Raw genomic sequence first — 24437 nt, 5'->3', positions numbered from 1 at the left:
ATTATTCTGACATTTCACATTCTTAAAATAAAGTGGTGATCCTTAATGACCTAAAACAGGGGATTTTTACTAGGATTAAATGTGAAAACGGAGTTTACACACACCTTAGCCAAATACATTTAAACTTCTGACTTCAGCTGTATGTTATCCATTTTCTAAATGTATGATACGTTACGAATTCTAGCTAGGTGGCTATGTTACCTAGCTGGCTAACGTTAGCTAGGCTAGGGGTTAGGGTTAGGATTAAGTTCAGGAATAAGGTTAAAGGGTTAGGGAAAGGGTTAGCTGAAAGGGTTAAGGTTAGGTTTAGGGGAAGGGTTAGCTAACACGCTAAGTAGTTAAAAAGTATCTCAAATGTAGTAAGTAGTTGAAAAGTTGCTAATTAGCTAAAATTCTAAAGTTATCTGTGATGAAATTCTAAATTGGGTTGCTAGACATTCATGTTATAGGCCTACCCATCCGCCCAGACCAACCACCCTACTGGCTTAATTAACATTACCAATAGTAACATGACATACTAATTTGGTAGTCCCGGAATTACGTTTACTATGTTACGTCTAGTCTATGGGACCAGGCAATTTAGAAAAGTCCAGCTCTCAGCAACAATCACTCTTTGCTTTGTCTATAAATGTGCAGCCTATGATAATGTATCACACAATTCTCTAAAATCCACTACTATCCTTGAATATCATAATCTGAACAGCTGCCTAAACCTATGGCTATTAGGCTATTATTTCTTCATTAACTTTTTTTTAATTCATCACGAGCATAGGCAACATATGGCGCATTTCCTGTATGAGGGGGTACCCGCAGTCCTTCTCCCGACCCGAAAGCAACGCCCCTCAATCGTATCTCCTCAGCACCACCCCTCATCCGAACCTGCTCCTCTCCTCTCAAAGGGATGCAAGGGAGTGACGCAGGATAGACGGGAATACTGCGCCGAACCTCGAAGGAAAGATTGGATAGGGGTGATGCAGTAAGACAAATTCTGGAAACCCAAATGTAAATCACGGAACCTCCGTTCCCTAGAAAAGAGATCGAAGCACGGCCTGTTTGGTCAGTGAACGTGGATGCCAGACTCACATGTTATCTATTTTACGCAGCCACCCACTAATGTTTTGTTGGATACGGCTCGAAGTTGGACAATTGGAGGTAGGCGAAGCTTAGATATTCGTGTTGACTGTGTGTTTCTCATCGTGACCGATAATCCTTATTCGAGTCAATTGAAGAGGTCTAAACCTTGAAGGGGATACAGGCCAATCCATCTATAGATTTGGAAATAAAATAATTCATACATTTGCATCAGAAAGGAGGATTCACCATACACCTTTTCGTAGCCAAACATTTTCAACATGAATTACCTGCGTCGTCGGCTGTCGGACAGCAATTTTATGTCCAATTTGCCCAATGGGTACATGACTGATCTACAACGCCCTGACCTGCCGCAGCAAGACCCTGCAGTAGTGTCGCCTGGACCACCGGAGAGGCGTCTGTCTACCAACCAGCAGTCGGAGGGCACTGGCAGCGGAGCCGGAGCTGGATTTTTATCTTCCTTTACTAAAGCTGTCAAACAAACCACTGCTGCTGTTGCTGAGAAAGTCACCGAGGTAGCAGACAAAGCAGGCGTTGCCTCTGGTGCCAAGATACTCCTGGTAATTGATGACCAACAAACAGACTGGTAAGGAGAGTACTGTGTAAGGTTACACGTTATGGCCCCTGTCTAGACTCAAATGGGTGTCAGTATGCTACCAAGAAACATAACGTCATTAGGATATAATTCATCTTTACTATGGTCATAACACACACACACATATCCTCACAAGGATAGTAAAACAAGGAATATTCTGACAAGTGGGGACATTTCGCCAGTCCCCACAAGGAAAAAAGTTATTTTAGGCTAAGGGGTTAAGTTTAGGGATACCATTAGGTTAGAATGTGTGGTTAGGTTAGGCGTTATGGGTTAGGATTTTGAATGCAAATCAATTGTTTGGTCCCCACAAGGATAGTAACACACACACAACGAGACCACATTTTACTAATTTAGCAGACGCTCTTATTTACAGGAGCAATTCGAGTTAAGTGCCTTTCACCTAGTCGGCTCCGGGATTCAAACCAGCGACCTTTCGGTTACTGTCCCAACACTCTTAACCGCCAGGCTACCTGCCGCCCAACTGCTGCATACTACAGTGTACACTGAGTGAATTAAACATTAGGAACACCTTCCTAATATTGAGTTGCACCCCCTTTTGCAATCAGAATAACCTCAATTTGTTGGGGGATGGGCTCTACAAGGTGTCAAAAGCATTCCTCAGGGATGCTGGCCCATGTTGACTCCAATGCTTCCCACAGTTGTGGATGTCCTTTGGGTGGTGGCCATTTTTGATACATACGGGAAACTGTTGAGCGTGAAAATCCAGCAGGGTTGCAGTTCTTGACACACTTCAACCGGTGCGCCTGGCACCTACTACCATACCCCGTTCAAAGGCACTTAAATATTTTGTCTTGCCCATTCACTGTTTGAATGGCACACATACACAATCCATGTCGCAACTATCTCAAGGCTTAAAAATCATTCTTTAACCTGTCTGCTCCCCTTCATCTACACTGATTGAAGTGGATTTAATGAGTGACATCAATAAGGGATCATAGCTTCACCAGGATTACCCTGATTCACCTGTTCAGTCTATGTCATGGAAAGAGCAGGTGATCCTGATGTTTTGTACAATCAGTGTTGATCAATGCTATCCTGTCAGACCAAATTATGACGCATTCAGAATGTAATGTTTTTTGGTCTGCTTATCAGCCCATATGAGAGCCCCACTGATTAAGTATTTACCTTAGGCCAAAGGTGTAAGATACCATGATGATTTCTTGGTCCATGATAGTTCATGTTCCTTTCCAGTGTATTAAACTGGGTCCATTTTATTTGATAATACATGTATACCTACAGTTACTTCAGAAAGTATTCATACCCCTTGACTTATTTTACTTCTTGTTGTGTTACAGCCTGAATTCAAAATCGATAAAGTAGATTTTCACCCATCTACACACAAAACACCATAATAACAAAGTGAAAACATGTTATTAGAAATTTTAGAAAATATATTGAAAATGAAATAGAAAAATATCTCATTTACATAAGTATTCACACCCCTGACTCAATACATGTTAGAATCATCTTTCGCGGTGATTACAGCTGTGAGTTTTTCTGGGTAAGTCTAAGAGTTTTGCACACCTGGATTGTACAATATTTGTTCATTATTCTTTAAAAAATTCTTCAAACTCTGTTCAGTTGTTTGTTGATCATTGCTAGACAGCCATTTTCAAGTCTTGATAGATTTTCAAGACGATTTAAGTCAAAACTATGACTAGGCCACTCCCCCCCACAGCATGATCCTGCCACCACCATGCTTCACCGTAGGGATGGTGCCAGATTTCCTTCAGACGTGACACTTGGCTTTCAGGCCAGAGTTCAATATTGGTTTCATCAGACCAGAGAATTTTGTTACTCATGGTCTGAGAGTCCTTTAGGTGCCTTTTGGCAAACACTAAGCGGGCTGTCATGTGCCTTTTACTGAGGAGTGGCTTCTGTCTGGCCACTCTACCATAAAGGCCTCATTGGTAGAGTGCTGCAGAGATGGTTGTCCTTCTGGAAGTTTCTCCCATCTCCACATAGGAACTCTAGGACTCTGTCAGAGTGACCATCAGGTTCTTGGTCACCACCCTGACCAAGGCCCTTCTCCTCCAATTGCTCAGTTGCTCAGCTCAAGGAAGAGTCTTGGTGGTCTGAAACTTCTTCCATTTAAGAATGGAGGCCACTGTTTTTTTTAAAAACATTTGCAAAGATTTTTAAAAACCTGTTTTCGCTTTGTCATTTTGGGATAATGTGTGTAGATTGATCTATTTGATCTATTTTAGAACAAGGCAGTAACGTAACAAAATGTGGAAAAAGTCAAGGGGTCTGAATACTTTCCGAACATACTGTAATTGTTTGTGTAGGGTACAGAGAAGAGGTAGTCATTAAAAAATGATGTCAAACTTTATTATTTCATACAGAGGGAGTCCATGCAACTTATTATGTGACTTGTTAAGCACATTTTTACTCCAGAAGTTATTTAGGCTTGCCATAAAAATTGGGTTGAATACTTATTGACTCAAGACATTTCAGCTTGTCATTTTTGTATTAATTTGTAAACAGGCAACAAAATGTGAAAAAAGGTCAAGGGTTGTGAATACTTTCTGAAGGCACTGTACATCGAGTATGCTTGTGAAATAGCATTACAAAACTACTCTCCAAAGTAGTCCTAGTTTTTATGCAATTCAAATATTTTCTCTTGCCTTTCTTCTCTAGGGTAAAGGTCTTCAAAGGTAAAAAGGTTCATGGTGAATTCGACATTAAGGTGGAACAGGTGGGTTGCTCGTTCACCTTTGTTATTTTAATTGTCTATTTTATATCAGAGATGGAGAGAGGAGATTTGAGGTTATAGAACAGCCAATGAAACTCACAGGTCATCTCATGATGGGTTTTATTGAGTACAGGGCTTGAAGCAGACAGAAAGACAACCCCTGCATCTACACTCTTAGAAAAAAAGGTGCTATCTAGAACCTAAAACGCTTCTTCAGCTGTCGCCATAGGGGAACCCTTTTAAAAACTATTTTGGGTTCCATGTAAAAACCCTATACACAGAGGTTTCTGCATGGAACCCAAAATAGTTATACCCGGAACCATAACGTTTTTTTCAAAGGGAACAGCTGAAGAACCCGTTTGAAACCGTTTTTTCTAGGAGTGTACATGGGTGCTGCAGACCTGCACTTACTGTATGCAATAAACAATGAATCAAAGAAATCCCAAGACATGCACATACTGTATAGTTGAACTATGTTAAGTGGACTGACAGTTGGATAATTATCAAGTGAGATAATAATGTTGTCATATTTGTCAAATATATTAAGGAAATAGGTCACTCTGAATCTGCTAACAATATCCATGGAAAATAAAATGATCTCATGGACCCCAAAACATTTATACCCTGTGGTGGCTTAATAGAACAATGAAGTTAATGCCACCCTCTGTGCTTTGTAAAAGAAGACTTGAAAATGCTTCTGGATTATTTTCTCTACCGGCATTTTCAATGTCTCCTATTTCTGTCCGCTCCTTTTATGTTGCATTAGAGTGTTTCCACTATGCACCCCATGAGTCTCAGCAGGAAGAGCCCTGTGCAATGAATGTCTCATTATCTGTGGAGGTGATAATGGCTACCTTCTGCCTCAGTTTTTGGGGACAAAGCCATTGAAGTAATACAGTAGTTCACTCCAAAATCAAAGTCTGTCAGACAAATCTGATCTCTTAAGTGGGCTAATGTGAAGATGAATCAATGTTCCACACCATCTATTTTGTAGAGCCACCTGTCTCAACTCCAAAGAAATGGAAAAAATCTAATTTCATCACGCCTGGAAAACATTGATTTTTGCAGTGAACTATAACTTTAATATGTCCCTGTTATGATCACATTGAGGTTTGACTGGGATTGACACGGATGTTGTCCACTCAGGCTGACTTCTCTGAAATCAACCTAATAGCGCATGCTACAGGGGGCTATAGTGTTGATATCGAAGCAATCCGGAATGGAACCAAGGTCACCAAGTAAGTCTACTGTACATCCTTTGAATACAGTGTTCTACATGATGTTTAAGATAATCAGACACAAATATCTATCATGACACAAGGCTAGACCCAGATGCAGACACAGGAGGCAGATTGTTGGAGTCTTACATTATTTATTAATCCAAAAGGGTAAGGCAAGAGAATGGTTGTGGACAGTCAAATGGGTCAAAACCAGTTCAGAGTCCAAAAGGTACCAGAGGGCAGGCAGAATCAAGGTCAGGGCAGGCAGGATGATCAAGCAGGTGGGAAAGTAGTCCAGAGTCAGGCAGGGGTCAGAACCAGGAGGACTATAAACTAGAGAATAGCAAAAGGAGAACGGGAAAAACACGCTGGTTGACTTGACTAACATACAAGACGAACTGGCACAGAGAGACAGGAAACACAGGGATAAATACACTGGGGAAAATAAGCGACACCTGGAGGGGGTGGAGACAATCACAGGAACAGGTGAAACAGATCAGGGCGCAACAATATCATAAGTGTGTCCTGATTGCTTATGTTACAAGATATGCATGATTTCTTGTAATTTTCAAGTGCAAAAGCCAGAATAAAATGTTGACATGTCTGTTTGAATATAATGTATTGGTAATGTGTGATTTAAAAATTTTCCAAGGTGTTTCAGGCCAGACTTTGTGCTGGTTAGGCAGCATGCCTTCAGTATGGCCAAGAATGGAGACCACCGACACATAGTGATTGGGTTACAGTATGCTGGTCTCGCAGGTGTAAACTCTCTACACTCTGTCTACAACTTCTGTGACAAACCATGGGTGGTAAGCGTGGCAATATAAAGCAGATTCAATTGTTTGTTATTTGCTTTCTGAGCCTAATCTAATTTTTGATTTAACTGAAAAAGTCACCTCTTGTGTATTATCGTGTCTCGTTTCAGTTTGCTAATATGGTGAGATTGTACAAGCAACTTGGACCAGAGGAATTCCCACTGATCGAGCAGGTTTACTATCCCAACCACAGAGAAATGGTGGGTGTTCTGCCATCTGCGTCCCTCTACTCCTCCCCCACCACGACATGGCCATGTTTTCACACTAAACAGACCTAAGCAAAGACTATTAGGTGGCCCTTCTGTTTGAAAAACATATTTCCGTGTCCAGTAAGAAAAGGGCAAAGGAGTAGCTAGCACACATCAATAATCCATCTCAGATCTATCACAACAATCAATCTTAATATTGTCTTTGATCAGACTGAGGGTTCATGTGTACAGGTCGCAGTAGAGCCAGAGTGGGTTTGATTATTCCTGCGCCCTATGGATCCCCTCAGTAGCGCTGCAATGAGATCAGTGTCTGTGCTGCCGCAGTGCTGCCCCCCTCCACACCTGCAGTCGCTGGCCTGCTCTCGGCGCAGCTCGCCTCAATGATCAACATGAATTGCTCCATTACTCTGAAAGTTTTACTGCTGCTGTTTGGGCTCATGATGTCCTCAGCATATTCACACATATTCATACATTTACATAGGTATTCATACCCTTTACGCAGCACTTTGTTGAAGCACCTTTTGCAGCGATTACAGCCTCGGGTATGACGCTACAAGCTTGGCACACCTGTATTTGGGGAGTTTATCCCATTCTCGAAAGATCCTCTTAAGCGCTGTCAGGTTGGATGGGGAGCGTCGCTACACAGCTATTTTCTGGTCTCTCCAGAGATGTTTGATCGGGTTCATGTCCGGGCTCTGGCTGGGCCACTCAAGAACATTCAGAGACTAGTCCCGAAGCCACTCCTGTGTTGTCTTGGCTGTGTGCTTAAGGTTGTTCTCCTGTTGGAAGGTGAATGTTTACCCCCAGTCTGAGGTCCTGAGCACTCTGGAGCAGGTTTCATCAAGGATCTCGCTGTACTTTGCTCCGTTCATCTTTTCCTCGATCCTGACTAGTCTCCTAGTCCCTGTAGCTGAAAAACATCCCCACAGCATGATGTTGCCACCACCATGCTTCATCCTAGGGATGGTGCCAGGTTTCCTCCAGACGTGACACTTGGCATTCAGGACCAAAGAGTTCAATCTTGGTTTCATCAGACCAGAGAATTCTGTTTCTCATGGTCTGAGAGTACTCCAAGCGGGCTGTCATGTGCCTTTTACTGAGGAGTGGCTTCAGTCTGGCCACTCTACCATAAAGGCCTGATTGGTGGAGTGCTGCAGAGATGGTTGTCCTTCTGGACGATTCTCCCGCCACAGAGGAACTCTGGAGCTCCGTTAGAGTCACCATCAGGTTCTTAGTCACCTAACTGACCAGAGCCCTTCTCCCCCGTTTGCTCAGTTTGTCCTGGCGGCCAGCTCTAGGAAGAGTCATGGTGGTTCTTAACTTCTTCCATTTAAGAATGGGAACTGCAAACATTTTACTGCAAACATTTTTTTGGTACCCTTCCCCAGATCTCTGCCTCGACAAAATCCTGTCTCAGAGCTACGACCTCATGGCTTGGTTTTTGCTCTGACATGCAACTGTTTGACCTTATACAGACAGGTGTGTGCCTTTCCAAATCATGCCCAATCAATTGAATTTACCACAGGTGGACTCCAATCAAGTTGTAGAAACATCTCAAGGATGATCAATGGAAACAGAATGCAACTGAGCTCAATTTCGAGTCTCAAAATAGCAAAGGGTCTGAATACTTATGTAAATATGGTATTTCTGTTTTTTATTTGTAATCATTTGCAAAAATTTGTGAAAAACTGCTTTCAATTTGTGAATACTGGGTGTTGTGTGTAGATTGATGAGAAAAATAAGTAATTTAATCCTTTTTAGAATAAGGGTGTAACGTAACAAAACTTGGAAAAAAGGGAAGGGGTCTTAATGCTTTCCGAATGCACATTAAAACGTGATGATACTTTGTTATTTAACTGCATTCTGGCACATTTAGCAAATAACAGCAGCTCAATTTGAGTTTACAGTTTACTCAGTTAGCAATTTACTAAGAAATGCTGTGCTATACATTCTCTTTAGTCAAACAAACCTACCTGCATGTCTGGAGCCTGTGTAGTATGACGTTTTCCAATGGGGATGTTGTGTTGTCTTTTGCTGCAGATTACGACTCCTGGTTTCCCTGTGGTGGTGAAAATGGGCCACGCCCACTCAGGGATAGGGAAGGTAGGACTGGACTGCTCTTGTTACTTATTTTAAATAATACAAAGTAGGCCTGGATTAGTGTTTATGCTTCACAAATCAATACTATTGACATAATCTTATTCAATCATGATTTTACCCTGCAGGTGAAAGTGGACAATCAATACGACTTCCAAGATATTGCCAGTGTTGTTGCCCTGACCAAGACCTATGCCACATCTGAACCTTTCATCGATGCAAAGTATGATGTTCGCATCCAGAAGATTGGAGACAATTACAAGGCCTACATGTAAGTTAAAAAAATAAGCTCCTTGTTGTGGTGACTGAGGTCAATCCATTCTACAAATCCCCAAGATATTCAGCACAGGCTACAGATAATTTATTCTGCATATTCCAACATTGATGTGTATAATATGATCAAAAGAGAACATGCTAAACGGTAGATCTTGTCTGTTTATCAGGCGCACATCAATTTCAGGGAACTGGAAAACCAACACTGGTTCAGCTATGCTGGAACAGATAGCCATGTCAGACAGGTGAGTGTTAACACAGACTGGGCTTTTGTGCATCAGACAGACAGCCGTGTGTTTAGTAGTTACTAGCAGTGTTCTCCAACATCGTAGGTATCGGATGTGGGTGGACTCCTGCTCTGAGGTGTTTGGCGGTTTGGATATGTGCGCTGTGGAGGCTCTGCATGGAAAAGATGGCAAGGATTACATTATAGAGGTAAAAGGATTAGAAGCATTGTTAACAATTTTGCTCTTATACTTATTATATAGCTTACACTCTCCAGTTTTCTTTCTTATTTCGCATGTTTTTTTATTTAAAAAAATATTTCTACTATTTTACAGAAGCCCTGAAGCCCAAGACCCCCCAAAATAATAATACGTAGACTCTTGGAATTATCTCGTTTGAATGAGAGAATATCTTATTTGAACATCTTAGTATGTAATTCGCATGTAAGTGGGCGAATGTGGAGCAAGGAGCAGAGAGTAATTGAGCAGCTTCTCTCCTGCTCCTATTTCACTCTGGTACTGCTCAGCCACAAACTCTGGGCGTGCTCTGTCTAGCATTTTTAGTTTCCTTTATCACTGTTCTTTTAATTAGGTCTATTTGGTTGTAATTATTTAGCCTACCCCACCCAGAGTAGCCTATATCTAGTTTATATTCTACTTTCTAACATTAGGATATGTAGTTTCCATTTTAAAGAACTTCTAACGTATAAACAGATGTTTTAGGTGGGCAATACATAGGCTACTGTACAATGTATTTACATTTTTCTTGGAATAGAAACACCACATTATAAATCCATTTAGGTAAGCTAAAATAAATAATAAAGTCCAGTATCAGTTTATTTTTATGAAATAATGGGAATAAATCATCTCAAACACTGATAAACTTGGCATGTGCATTGAGCGTGGGAAATGTGCTCTACAAATGAATTATTATTATTATAAAGACAGAAAAATATGCATGCGAAAGCTTAATTACATGAATAAATATTAGTGGGAATAAAGCCACAATATAAACAAGAGGAAGAATGGAATATATTTGAAGAGTTTAGAATTAGGTTTGATTGGAGAAAGAAAACAATTAATACTGTTTTCCCTGTTATTTGATCAAGAAAAATATTTAATTTGATTTGGATATTTTGTGGCTTTGCCCATAACTTTTCACCTTTTGATGTAAATGTTTGAGGAAAGGGTTTTAGTCTTTCTGGATACCATTAGAATGACAATCGCAGGGGAAGGGACAGGCAACAACTTATCTACAGTGGGGAGAACAAGTATTTGAAACACTGCCGATTTTGCAGGTTTTCCTACTTACAAAGCATGTAGAGTTCTGTAATTTTTTATCATAGGTACACTTCAACTGTGAGAGACGGAATCTAAAACAAAAATCCAGAAAATCACATTGTATGATTTTTAAGTAATTAATTTGCATTTTATTGCATGACATAAGTATTTGATACATCAGAAAAGCAGAACTTAATATTTGGTACAGACACCTTTATTTGCAATTACAGAGATCATACGTTTCCTATAGTTCTTGACCAGGTTTGCACACACTACAGCAGGGATTTTGGCCCACTCCTCCATACAGACCTTCTCCAGATCCTTCAGGTTTCGGGGCTGTCGCTGGGCAATACGGACTTTCAGCTCCCTCCAAAGATTTTCTATTGGGTTCAGGTCTGGAGACTGGCTAGGCCACTCCAGGACCTTGAGATGCTTCTTACGGAGCCACTCCTTAGTTGCCTTGGCTGCGTGTTTCGGGTCGTTGTCATGCTGGAAGACCCAGCCACGACCCATCTTCAATTCTCTTACTGAGGGAAGGAGGTTGTTGGCCAAGATCTCGCGATACATGGCCCATCCATCCTCCCCTCAATACGGTGCAGTCGTCCTGTCCCCTTTGCAGAAAAGCATCCCCAAATAATGATGTTTCCACCTCCATGCTTCACGGTTGGGATGGTGTTCTTGGGGTTGTACTCATCCTTCTTCTTCCTCCAAACACGGCGAGTGGAGTTTAGACCAAAAAGCTCTATTTTTGTCTCATCAGACCACATGACCTTCTCCCATTCCTTCTCTGGATCATCCAGATGGTCATTGGCAAACTTCAGACGGGCCTGGACATGCGCTGGCTTGAGCAGGGGGACCTTGCGTGCGCTGCAGGATTTTAATCCATGACGGCGTAGTGTGTTACTAATGGCTTTCTTTGAGACTGTGGTCCCAGCTCTCTTCAGGTCATTGACCAGGTCCTGCCGTGTAGTTCTGGGCTGATCCCTCACCTTCCTCATGATCATTGATGCCCCACGAGGTGAGATCTTGCATGGAGCCCCACACCAAGGGTGATTGACCGTCATCTTGAACTTCTTACAATTTCTAATAATTGTGCCAACAGTTGTTGCCTTCTCACCAAGCTGCTTGCCTATTGTCCTTTAGCCCATCCCATCCCAGTTCAAGATGACGGTCAATCACCCTCAGTGTGGGGCTCCATGCAAGATCTCACCTAGTGGGGCATCAATGTTCATGAGGAAGGTGAGGGATCAGCCCAGAACTACACGGCAGGACCTGGTCAATGACCTGAAGAGAGCTGGGACCACAGTCTCAAAGAAAGCCATATTTTTTATTCTGATTTTGCAGGGGGTGATGCAGCACCTTCAGCACCCCTATTTCCTGCGGCTATGCTTGATTGTGAGCTATAATCAAATGTTGAATTAAATGTGTGCGACACGAGGTAAACTATTTTTCCATCAATAGAATGACTAAACTTACAGTTAAAGTATCCATCACCAATAAATGAACAAACTTCAGAAATTATAGGCTGGTTTATGCTGCGAACAACATGCTTTTATTAGCCTATCAGAATCTCCTCTGATAGGGCTTTAATTGAAAGGAGTAACTTGTTATAGACTACAGTTCACAATAACAAAAAATAAACATTTTATCATGATGACAATTCATTTAATCTTTGAATTGTTGGCTAATGGTTTACATAAATAAGCTATCCAATTTTCAATATCACCGATGACAACAACCTATTCATTTGGTGATAATGCAAAGCTCCTGAGAAGGAGCGCTTGAGAGGGAGATCTGTGCGTGATGGATTTGGTGTTTTTATTAGCAGGAAGAAGTTGAACTAATGTCTAATTGTGGAGTATTTGGTAAACGAAAGTGTCACAATACATAGGGGCATAATTATCAATCAGAGAATTTGACGTTGAGTAGAGATATTCAGGCCTGCTGCCACTGGTCTGACATTGCAAAGAAGATTCATCCTGTCCCTTTGGGAATTAAGATAATTAAAGAGTATTTTAGGGACTGCAGATTACCAGTGTGGAGCTGTTTTTACGCACCAATCTGTGTTCTCTTTTGGTGATATCACCATTGTGCATGCCCTCAATGACAGAAGCTTTTTTGTGGGGTTTTGTAGTGAATATTTTACAGAACGTCTGATCATTCAGTTGCGTGAGTACTTCAGTCTTGTACAGTAACAGCGCCTCCCTTGTCCACTAGGTGGATGACTATAGAGGGGGCATTCTGGACATTTAAGACCTGTAGCTTGGATATGTCTTTATGCACCAGTCTGTAGCACATATCCAAAGCTGGGTCAATAGGCCCAGGTGGAATGAATGTAGATGGACCCCTAAAAAGAACAGTTTCAGATGCAATGTGCATATGAATTAGTAGTCAAAACGCATTGCTGTTGCGCGTCCTGCTATTCAGGCTGATCTTCCCCTATGTATTATTTTGTATATCTTTTCTGTAAATAGTTCACTAAAGTTTATTGCACCATACTGGCCGCCTACTTATTTTCTTTCTCCAATCAAATTTATTTTTATTTTTTAAGTAGCACAAAAGCTAATTGTATTTGTACATTTTAGGCTTTTCAAATGTATTCCATTCTCCTTTCTCTTGTTTATGTTATGGTTATATTCCCACTAATATTCCTTTATGTAATTAAGCTTTTACATGTGTATTTTTTCCATTTTATTAATGAAAAGAAGTTGATACCGGCCTTTATTACTTACGATTTATTTAAGATGTTTTAGCTTAATTAAATTGATTCTATTCCAAGAAAATCTCAAACATATTTCACAGTAGTCTATGTATTGCCTACCTAAAAACATACGTGAATACATTTCCTTCAAAATAGAAATGACATTTCCTAATGTTAGAAAGTAGAATATAAACTAGATATAGGCTACTGTGGATGGGGGGGCAAAATAATTACAACCGAATAGGCAGAATTAAAAGACTAGTGATAAAGGAAATAAAAAATGCTAAGCAGGGCAGGCCCAGAGCTTGTGGCTGAGCAGTACCAGAGCGAAATTGGAGCGGGAGAAGAAGGCACCATTTTTTTTGCGCTGCTCCACACTCAACACTCACCCACTTACATGCTCTGGCATTCAAAAGCAGCCCTGCTTTAGGCTATCAAAGAACTGTCAATGAATAATCATATCAATGGATAGAATCATGAAGGAATGGCTGCACCAACCATTACACAGTCTGACAAGCTGCATAACAAAATAGGTCTAATTAGGCAAAATAACAATGAAGTAATTCAAATGAGAGACTAAGTTGTTGAAACAAGACACTAAGTCATTCAAATGAGAATTCCAAGAGGCTAAGTTGTATTTTTTTGCCTTTGGCTTCATGGCTTCCATACTATTTTGATATTGAGTACTGCATTATTGGGAAAGGCTCGCAATTTAAGCATTCTTAAACTGTGTAGTAACACAGTAATTACACTGGTAACAACATTGTAATACCTTGTGGCTACCCAGACTATTTGCATTGCCCCCCCTCTCTCTCTTTTACGTCGCTGATACACTCTTATTATCTATGCATAGTCCCTTTAATAACTCTACCTACATGTACATGTTACCTCGACTAACCAGTGCCCCGCACATTGACTCTGTACCAGTACCCCTTGTATATAGTCTTGTTACTCTTGTTACTCTTGTTATTTTACTGCTGCTCTTTAACTACTTGTTATTTTTTATTTCTTATTCGTATTTTTTAAACAGCATTGTTGGTTATGGGCTTGTAAGTAAGCATTTCACCTGATGTATTCGGCGCATGTGACTAATACAATTTGATTTGTGTTTCCCCATCTCGTTCTCTCAGGTGGTGGGTTGCTCTATGCCTCTGATTGGAGACCAGCAGGGTGAAGACCGTGCTCAAATTGCAGACCTGGTCATCTCCAAAATGAACCAAACAGTCCCACGCACTGCAAGTCCCTCTCCTGTCCGTCCCATAGCTGCACAGCCTGTACAGGTGACACTATTGCTAACCACCACTCAGTCTAATAAACTTAAGATGAGTCAATATTTGTCAAAAGGAGTATGTTTAGATGAGTGGTCTTTATTGTTAATTGGCCAGTATATTTGGTTTGTATTTATAACCCATTCACTTTATGTCTCATTGTAACATGTTGGCCATGCAGAAAGCTGCATCCTCTCAGCCTATCTCACAACCCAAAGTGCCACAGGCTCAGCAACGCCCTTCTCCACAAGGTAAGAAGATGGCTCTGTAATATTAAGGCCCAAAAAACCCAATGGACAGTTGCTTTTGTTCATTAGCTGGTAATATGATAGCTAAATTGTTTTTTAATGATTGCTTAATAGGGACAGGATAAACAGTGCTCTGTCTCCTTCAGGTGGCCCACAACAGACACCAACCGGCACTGCCACCCCTCGCCAAGGATCCCCCTCCCAGCAGCGCCCCTCTCCCCAAGGCCAGCCCCCTTCCCCAGGCCCCAACACACAGAACCCCCCTGCCCAGACATCACAGAAAGATAGACAGGCCAACCCAGGAGCTGGGGCCCAGCAGCGTCCCCCAGGTCAGGGGCAGAAACCCCCCTCTGGTCAGGGATCCCCCCAGCGATCCATGAGCCAGGGGGGCTCCCCTCAAAACCAGAGGCCACAGCAGTCAGGTCCCCAGCTGCAGCAGAGCCCCCCCCTTGGAGGCATGGGCCAGACGTCCACAGGGGGCCAGCCACAGCAGAGGCCCCAGCAGAAGCCAGGCCAGCCTGCCAGGCAGCAGTCCCAGGGAGGAGGCCCCCAGGGCCCCCAGCAGCAGAGGGCTCCAGCCCAACAAGGTCACCCTGGGGCCCCCACCACTCAGCAGCCCCGCCTTAGCGCCCAGGGCCAGGGAGGCCCGGGAGGGAAACCTCCTCTGCAGCAGAAGCCCCAGCCCCCACAGAAGCCCAACCAGGACCCTCCTGCTATGGGAGCCATCCCTCCACTGAAGTAAGAAAAGCTTTCATAAAGTTTCCCAAAACATTCAATGCCAATATACTTTTTGCTCAGTGTATCCCAACTGTATTACTCAATAGCTCAATATTGGATGTAACATCCTCCTATTGTTTTTGGCAGTTTTTGTGAGCCACACACGATGCTCTGTCTATCTCATTCTAGATAAGGATGAGTAATTAACCGACGAGAGGATTCTGTGTTCTAGATTTAGCTTTCATTTATTTTTATCTCATCAAGGGGATTGATGTGCATGATGGTGTTATATCTGTACTGTAGGCTAGATATTGAGTTTGCAAATCAATATCGCTATAGTTTGTCATGGGATATGTTATCAGATGTTTACAGTGCGATTTGTTATTTGATCCAAATATTTGGACTGAGTGTGCATGAACAAGATTTTTCAAAACGATTCCAATGGAATGTTCACTCTTTTTGTGTCCTGCTCATTATTAATTTTCATGTTGCACTTGAAATTACAAGGACTTATTTTGGATAAAGCTAGATTTTATGGCATATGCAACATAAACAACCGTTTAGGGCCCCACGGCTGCTAGGGTGTCCCAACCACCCAAAAATAATTATTATAATATATATTTTTGTAACTCAGTCAGGGTCTCAACTTACTGATGAGCATTAGAATAGTAGAATACACAAGGTGCAATTTTCCAACAAAAAGCTGGTTGACATTGTATTGAGTACAATGTACAAAGTACTATTGACCATGTTTAATGTCCTGATAATTGTCTAGTGACTCATGGAAAGGAAAGTTTAAATAACACTACATAATTTACAACTAATGCAGTGTTCCTTAAAACATGTGATAGAGGGGCAATGTGGAAAGGGTCAAGGATAGGGTTATGCAGGTTTCTTTATGTTGTAAATTATGTACGCTTCTAGTGTATATTGCATAGAAAATATGGCTTTAACAAGCTATTAACAGTCTAAATGTAATGTTATCAATTTAACTACTGTTCCCTGAAGGAGGGAAATGAGGTACAACATACTATGGGCAGTTGCACTTTCGCGGATCTACAATCACGCCTGACAATGAAATTTGCGCCTCGTTGGAAGCACCGCCTCCACAGGTGATAAGCGTGAGGCTCGGATTAATTCCTTCAAATGAATACTACTCTTCACTGAGCCCAGGAACGGGTAGCACGGGGCCAAACAGGTGTTGTACCTCGTTTCCCCCCTTCAGGGAACAGTAGTTATAATCCTAACGTTATGTTCCCTTTCAATCAGTCAACTTCGGTTCAACATACTATGTGGAAATATAATCACGCCCTAAGTTGATCCTGATGGATACTAAATGAAATGGTCCATGGCAGACCACCCAGACCTGACCCTGCCAGGTCTGCTACAGTCTGTGGCAGTCTGGGTATTGTGCAAACGGTGTGCTGCATAGTGACTTTCCCCTGTCCCAGCGGTGAGCACCCTATGGGCTTTACTGGGAGCAGGAACATTAAAGCGATAAAACCTCACAAAAGTGTGTGGTGATGCCCAACTTGCCGCAGGACAAATATCTCCTACGGTCAACCCTTTAAACAATGGCCAAGATGCAGCCACACCCCTGGTAGGTAACCCTTACCACTTTCTGCTATATGCCAACGTGATAGCCTCCGCAATCCACTGGAAGAGACACTGCTTTGAGAGCGTCCTGCTTTGAGCTGGATTAGCAAACAGACAAAAAGCTGGTCACATAACCGGATTTCCCAGGTCAGTTCAATGTACATGGGAAAAGCTTGCACCGGACACACGGCATGTAACCGCTGTTGCTCTTCAGAAGCAAAAGGAGGAGGCGAAAATGGAAATTGCTCAAAGCTAAGGACCTGTAGGACACAGTCATGACTTTCAGGGCGAAGGACGTATTTGGACATAACATCACCGTAGAGTCGCACTGGGTGAATTGAGTACAGGAAGGATAACGCGTGGAGGTCCTCAACATGTTTAGCTAATGCAAAAGCCATGAGCAGGGAGGTTTTGTGGGAGAGGATCTTCAGATCCATTGACTCCAGAGGCTCAAAGGGGTTGCCTCCAAAACCAGCGTCAAGCCCCCAAAAAGTACACTTTCCAGGAACCGCACAATCAGGGATAGCGGCCATGTACACGTTTAAAGTGGAGAATGCCTGCACTGGGCCTCCTGGGTGGCGCAGTGGTTAAAGGGCGCTGTACTGCAGCGCCAGCTGTGCCACCAGAGACTCTGGGTTTGCGCCCAGGCTCTGTCGTGACCGGGAGGTCCGTGGGGCGACGCACAATTGGCCTAGCGTCGTCCGGGTAAGGGAGGGGTTGGCCGGTAGGGATATCCTTGTCTCTTCGCGCACCAGCGACACCTGTGGCGGGCCGGGCGCAGTGCGCGCTAACCAAGGTTGCCAGGTGCACGGTGTTTCCTCCGACACATTGGTGCGGCTGGCTTCTGGGTTGGATGCTCGCTGTGTTAAGAAGCAATGCGGCTTGGTTGGGTTGTGTATCGGAGGACGCATGACTTTCAACCTTCGTCTCTCCCGAGCCCGTACGGGAGTTGTAGCGATGAGGCAAGATAGTAGCTACTAAAACAATTGGATACCACGTAATTAGGGAGAAAACGGGGTAAAATGAAAAAATAAAAGAATGCCCGCACTGAAAAGGAACCAGCCCTTTATCTTGGCACCAGAGCTCAACCACTTATACGTATACAACCCTCTTGTAGAGGGCACCCTTGCGGACTGAATGGTCTAAATAACATTCAGAGGTAAACCTCTCGCCATCAGATCGGCCCTCTCAGAGGCCAGGCCCATAGGAACTAAATCTCCGTCCTTGCATTCCAAACCGGCCCGTGTGCCTGGGACAACAGGTTGCTACGCAACGGGAGTTGCCACAGTTCCCTGCCTAAAAGGCAAATGATCTCCACGAACAAAGGCTGGGCCAACGAGGAGCCACAAGAACCAACAGTAAGCCCCCCTGGCACACCCTCTCCAGCGTGGGCTGAATCAGAACAACTGGCAGAACGTGTAAAGGAGGGTCCGAAGACACTGGTGCGCCAGAGCGTCCATTCCCAACAGGGCACGGGTCCCTCATCGAGAAAAATAGACATCACTGTGCATTTCTGAGGCTGGTAACTCTAGGTCTTCCATTCCTGTGGCGGTCCTCATGAGAGCCAGTTTCATCATAGCGCTTGATGGTTTTTACGACTGCACTTGAAGAAACTTTCAGTTCTTGACATTTTCCGGATTGACTGACCTTCAAGTCTTAAAGTAATGATGGACTGTCGTTTCTATCTGCTTGTTTGAGCTGTTCTTTCCATAGTATGGTCTTTTACCAAATAGTGCTATGTTCTGTATACCACCCCTACCGTGTCACAACACAACTGATTGGCTAAAACGCATTAGGAAGGAAAGAAATTCCACAAATTAACTTTTAAGAAGGCACACCTGTTAATTGAAATGCATTCCAGGTGACTACCTCATTAAGCTGGTTGAGAGAATGCCAAGAGTGTGCAAAGCTGTCATTAAGGCAAATCAAATCAAATTGTATTGGTCACATACACATGGTTAGCAGATGTTAATGCGAGTGTAGGGAAATGCTTGTGCTTCTAGTTATGACCATGTAGTAATATCTAACAAGTAATCTAACAATTTCACAACAACTACCTTATACACACAAGTGTAAAGGAATAAATAAGAATATGTACATATAAATATATGGATGAGCGCTGGCCGAACAGCATAGGCAAAGATGCAGTAGATGGTATAGAGTACGGTATATACATATGAGATGAGTAATGTAGGGTATGTAAACATTATATTAAGTGGCATTGTTTAAAGTGGCTAATGATAAATTTTTCCATTATTAAAGTGGCTGGAGTTGAGTCAGTATGTTAGCAGCAGCCACTCAATGTTAGTGATGACTGTTTAACAGTCTGATGGCCTTGAGATAGAAGCTGTTTTTCAGTCTCTCGGTCCCAGCTTTGATGCACCTGTACTCACCTCGCCTTCTGCATGTTAACGGGGTGAACAGGCAATGGCTCGGGTGGTTGTTGTCCTTGATTATCTTTTTGGCCTTCCTGTGACATCGAGTGGTGTAGATGTCCTGGAGGGCAGGTAGTTTGCCAAAGGATGGCTATTTGAAGAACCTCAAATATATAATGTATTTTGATTTGTTTAACTCTTTTTGTGGTTACTACATGATTCCATATGTCTTATTTCATAGTTTTGATGAAAATAGTAAAAAATAAAGAAAAACCCTTGATTGAGTAGGTGTTCTAAAACTTTTGACCGGTAATGTATGTTTTGTAGTAAAAAAGAGAGGAAGAAATACGTGTTTCCAATGACATCATTGGTGTGTATTGTGTGATTTTTAACCAATTATGCGTAGGCATTGCTAACTAATTGTCTACTAATTGGTTGACGATGTCATTGGAAACACTTATCTTCCTCTTTCTTGTTTACTGGTGCTGGAGATGCTGAATATGAAGTAGAACTTTTTTTTAAATGTCCCTTTAAACATTGACAGAGGAAGAGGAAGGAAGTCACTATTGGAAACACCAAGCTCTGTAAGGAATGCTACATGATTGTCAAGAGAACCTGAGCCATGGACTAGTTGGGGAACAGTGGCAGCTGTCTCTTAGTCTCGCACACAAACTGATTTAAGCGAGAGCATCCTGAGCATGCACCGAGCCGAGACATACAAGACAACAAACATTAATATACTGGGGCATGGTCGCGAACCCGGCTTGTTAGTAGTTAGTTATTGCTATAGCCAGGCTAATCCATTTGAAGAATAATTCATTGTTTGTGATTAGGAAACTTATGAGAACAAAGTACAAACTTCAGCACACAACATGCAGGGGGTGAGCACGCTCTACCATTAACAGACAGTTTAGTTGACGTGACTCAAGACAGTCTCGTGTTCCAAGATAGTCTCGTGTTTGTTTTAGTAGCGTGAATTGTTCCTGTTCACACTGAGGTAAATAGTGGAATAACTGAAGGAATGAATCCGAACCTCACATGTATCACCTGTGGAAGACAGGGCTTCCAATCTGGCGTGGATTGTAGCTCCTCCAACTGAAGTCGTGAGAGTGCGACTCGCCATAGTATGTTGTAACCAAGTTGACTGACTGAAAGACAACTGCAAGCAATTTCTTCAATGAATTTATCTTTGTGCCGTCGAGTCCAGAACATGGAACTAGGAACACTAGTCGGGAGGGATGGGGGATGATTAAAAAGCATGCCTTTGCATCCAGATCAATCATTCAGTATAAATATAAAGTTGAGCTGGTCAGTGCACTGAATCAGTTATGTAAGGAATGTCCATACATACTGAAGGAACTCTGTGTATCCCCTATGTATGGTCTCTCTCTTTCTTTCTCCAGCCATGCTCTACACTTCTTACCATTACACCCTACACTTCTTACCATTACATGGGTTTGCTGCATGACTTTAATAGCCTCTTCCTCTCCTCTATTGCCATTTCCTCTCTTTATAGCAAATCCCAGTCTCTTACCAATGCCTTCAACATTCCAGAAACTCCAACGCCACGGGCCAGCCTTAGCCAGGATGAGGTGAAGGCTGAGACCATACGCAACCTACGCAAGTCTTTTGCTAGTCTCTTCTCAGACTGAGAGATGGAGTAAGCCCCCTCCTACGCCGACAGACAGACTGAAAGGCAGTCCCTCCCTCTTCCCCTCCCCAACACACAATGGACCAATAGAACTAACACCTCCCTATCATGGATATTGATGTACATTGATGTGAAAATGCACATATAAAACATCTACTGCCTATACAGACATAGGATCTTAATTTGACCAGTATTGTCGTAGAAAAATAATCGTGCAGCAAAAGGATTTTTACATTAAATCCATAATATTGCTTGATCGATGGTTAAGCTGGCCAAAATTAGGCTATGTGAAAAGTGCAATACTGTTAATATAACCCAGGCTGTATCACAACCGGCCGTGATTGGGAGTCCCATGGGGCGGCGCACAATTGGCCCAGCGTCATCCAGGTTTGGCAGGTGTAGGCCGTCATTGTAAATAAGAATTTGTTCTTAACTGACATGCCTAGTTAAATAAAGGTTAAATAAATGTCAAATATTAAAAACCGTGTGTTAGTGTGGGTTTTCAGTGCATTTATTTAAATCACAAAGCTCATCTGCATTTCCTGTGGTGCAGGAAAATTCTCCACAACAAAAGAGTGATCAAATTAAGATCCTACATCTGTACATTTGAAGACCACACATAGAATATAATATAGATAGCCCACTGGACAAAAACTGGTCAAATCATGTTGTTTCCACTTTATTTCAACCAGAAAAATCTACGAGATGATGTTGAATCAATGTGGAAAACTGATTGGATTTGCAAAAAAGTCATCAATGTAAGGGCATTTTGTCTTCTTTCACCCAACTTTGAACTTAAATCCAATTACATGTATTTTTTTTTAAAACTCGACCAAATGAAAATCAAAACTAGATGTGCCCAGTGGGAGGTTTGTTGCTCTCAGTCTGAAACATTCCCCATCACCTTCACATTCCAAATGATTCCTACAAACACACACACATACAGTACACATTCACTTCTCTTGTTGTTGCACGTGTGTTTAAATTTCAGATAAAAGTAAGGGTGAAGATTCTTACCCCATCAATCATCAGTCCCTTTTTAAATGGTGTTATTATATATTAAATTTCAGTAGGTGGCCTATGTTGCTACAGTTTTTATGTATTGGGAGATATGTACTTGGTCACGATTTGATCATTTGAAATTGCTTTTATGCTAGTATACTGGAAACAATACACTGGTAATCGTCATGATAGTGTTCACACTTTTCTGTTACTGTCAGATCATAGTGACACATTTGACCAAGTTTTGGTTGGCTCTGAAATGATCCATCGCTAAATTAAACTTGTCGGCACAGTGTTGTTCACACTACAGTAGGTCAGTTCAGTGTTACAGTAAAGCAACACCACAGCTGTTTGAGTTGCTCATTCATTCTAAATTATGATTTTTTTTTAGATGCATGTCAATAAAGGAGATATGGTTGCAATTTCAATCACTCACATCGCCGCTTGTAACCGTGTTGTCACATGTAATTAGCTAGCGTAATTAGCATAACAAAAGTATGTGTTGTTTTTGTGAGAATGCCGTTGCTGCCTCCCTCTCCCTTCTTCTGTTAGATTAAGACAAAATCTCAATAGCTCTCAATTTGGAAAACATGCCTTACACAGGCACAAAGTTCAGTCAGATAGTATTGTCTCAGGGATGTCCTGGTAAGTGACACACTGGTGTCAGGGGTCAGGTCTTCCAAACGTTGCACTGAAATGAGGATGATGAGCACTGCAAATGAAAGCATGTGTGTTTATTGAGGTAGAATGTATTTGTTCTTTCAAATGTATTTGCACATGAAATATAACAAAATCATACTTGAAGACATGAGTCAAGCGATATTTTTGAGATTTTAATGTCAGATTGTAGAGACACAGCCATCTCAGTGCTCTATTTTACCTGCCATCACAAGGGCCTGGGATGCTGCTGTTTCTGTGAGTGGAGAGTTTGGGTGCCTATCCTGTCTGTCCCCTGGCTCCCAGCAGGGTCACAGCTTGTGAGCAAGGGACCTAGTCCAAGTAAATGCTCAGCCAAGGAATGTACCATGGGTCATGTAGGCAGTGTAAAATAAATGTACTGGTATGTCCCCTGTGGGATATACAGTACCACTGCAGTATACTTCTGTTTGGTTTTCTACATGTAATACTTTTTACCCCTTTGATCATTGGTCAGAAAACAATCCCTAGATATTCCCTGAGCCCAAAGCTGAAACCTTCTGTTTCTAGGGCACTGAATATGTCTTCCAAAAAGAGTGTGTTCCAGGCCATCTGTTTTTTGGAGCTAATTCGGAAAAGTCCCAATCTCCCTACAGAACCCGTCTGCTTCCTCTACGCATCGACCCTTAGTGTATCCACAGTGAACCCTTGTGATAAGTGGTGCATAAACGTGTAAATGTTGTTTTGTAAAACCAAATAGAAGTGTTGTACAGATCGTGACCTATGAATGATGCAGATTTGTCACGTTTGTCACGCTGTGCTTGTTGATATTTTGTGCAATGAATACTTGTGGATTTTGGTTTTGGATTTTTGGCATTTATATAATTTGTAAGCCCTTTTTCAGTACTGGCATTCACTATCATGAATTATGCATTATTTCTACTTTTTGAAAAATCTTTTTTGTATCTTAGTTTCTCTTGTATTCAGGATTACATGTTGTCTACGTTTGAAAATGTATATTACACATCTTATCATGGGACTCAATGGAAATCATAACTCAGCAAACATAATTGTCAGGGTATACCATTGAATGAATGGATCAGAGAAGCCTCAAATGATACCTGCTACAAAAAAATGACTTGTCTGGATGAACACGTGATTGGTATACATTTGTATTGTTTTACTCGGCTCTCTGCTACTGCCTGTAACAGAGAACATCCATCAGAGAACATCTTAGCTGTGTTTGGAGTTCAAATCCTCCGGTGGAGTATACATTGGAGTGTCATCATAATTGAATCAATCTATATGAATCCTGTTTGTTGATATTCATAGACATGGGTTAAAAATTGTATTTTGTTTACATTCTTTTGATGGATAGATTTGAATGTATGTTTACAATTTGTATGCCTTTTTTCTTTGCTTAAGTAGTTTTCCTAAATGCAGATGTGATTATTTATTTATTTTGTTATCTGCACTATGAATTTCTGTGAAATTGATGGTCAATATTGATGCCTCCCAGATGTATAAAACAAGAAACCTATATGTATCTAAAATAGACAAAAAGTATAAATATTACATATATTGTAAATCATTGTGGAGTATTCAAATAAATGTAGAAAAGTATATGTGATGTTATTTTGATGTTATTTGCAATGTACCTTCATAATTATGCTATCAACATGTGCACATATTCAATAAAGTTCAAGACCATTCGTAAA

At 41.8% G+C, this 24437-nt stretch overlaps 1 protein-coding gene across 2 annotated transcripts; it reads left to right on the top strand.

The window, feature by feature from the left end:
- The first annotated feature begins 808 nt into the window (after nucleotides 1–808).
- Nucleotides 809–24437, top strand: LOC110525607 (synapsin-1). 2 transcript variants are annotated; one of them, XM_021605885.2, is made up of 13 exons: nucleotides 809–1678; nucleotides 4352–4409; nucleotides 5553–5644; nucleotides 6279–6435; nucleotides 6552–6641; nucleotides 8691–8753; nucleotides 8876–9018; nucleotides 9191–9265; nucleotides 9353–9455; nucleotides 14357–14506; nucleotides 14676–14745; nucleotides 14889–15480; nucleotides 20947–24437. In XM_021605885.2, the coding sequence occupies exons 1-13, from the start codon at nucleotides 1353–1355 to the stop codon at nucleotides 21080–21082; spliced, it is 2055 nt and encodes a 684-aa protein (XP_021461560.1). In that variant the 5' UTR covers nucleotides 809–1352; the 3' UTR covers nucleotides 21083–24437. The 2 variants fall into 2 exon arrangements, with proteins under 2 accessions (XP_021461560.1, XP_021461561.1); XM_021605886.2 differs by having other exon boundaries at nucleotides 810–1678; nucleotides 20985–24437.

Source organism: Oncorhynchus mykiss, chromosome 6 (genome assembly GCF_013265735.2).
Source record: "Oncorhynchus mykiss isolate Arlee chromosome 6, USDA_OmykA_1.1, whole genome shotgun sequence".
Taxonomy (NCBI): domain Eukaryota; kingdom Metazoa; phylum Chordata; class Actinopteri; order Salmoniformes; family Salmonidae; genus Oncorhynchus; species Oncorhynchus mykiss.
The sequence above is the reverse complement of the archived record's forward strand: the minus strand, read 5'-3'. Positions and strand labels throughout refer to the sequence as shown.

Excerpts from the sequence above, each read along its gene's own strand:
- LOC110525607 (XM_021605885.2), top strand. The coding sequence starts at position 1,353 with ATGAATTACCTGCGTCGTCGGCTGTCGGACAGCAATTTTATGTCCAAT. Across the intron at positions 6,436-6,551 it reads TCTGTGACAAACCATGGGTG|TTTGCTAATATGGTGAGATT; the intron begins GTAAGCGTGGCA and ends GTCTCGTTTCAG. Across the intron at positions 15,481-20,946 it reads GGAGCCATCCCTCCACTGAA|CAAATCCCAGTCTCTTACCA; the intron begins GTAAGAAAAGCT and ends CTCTCTTTATAG.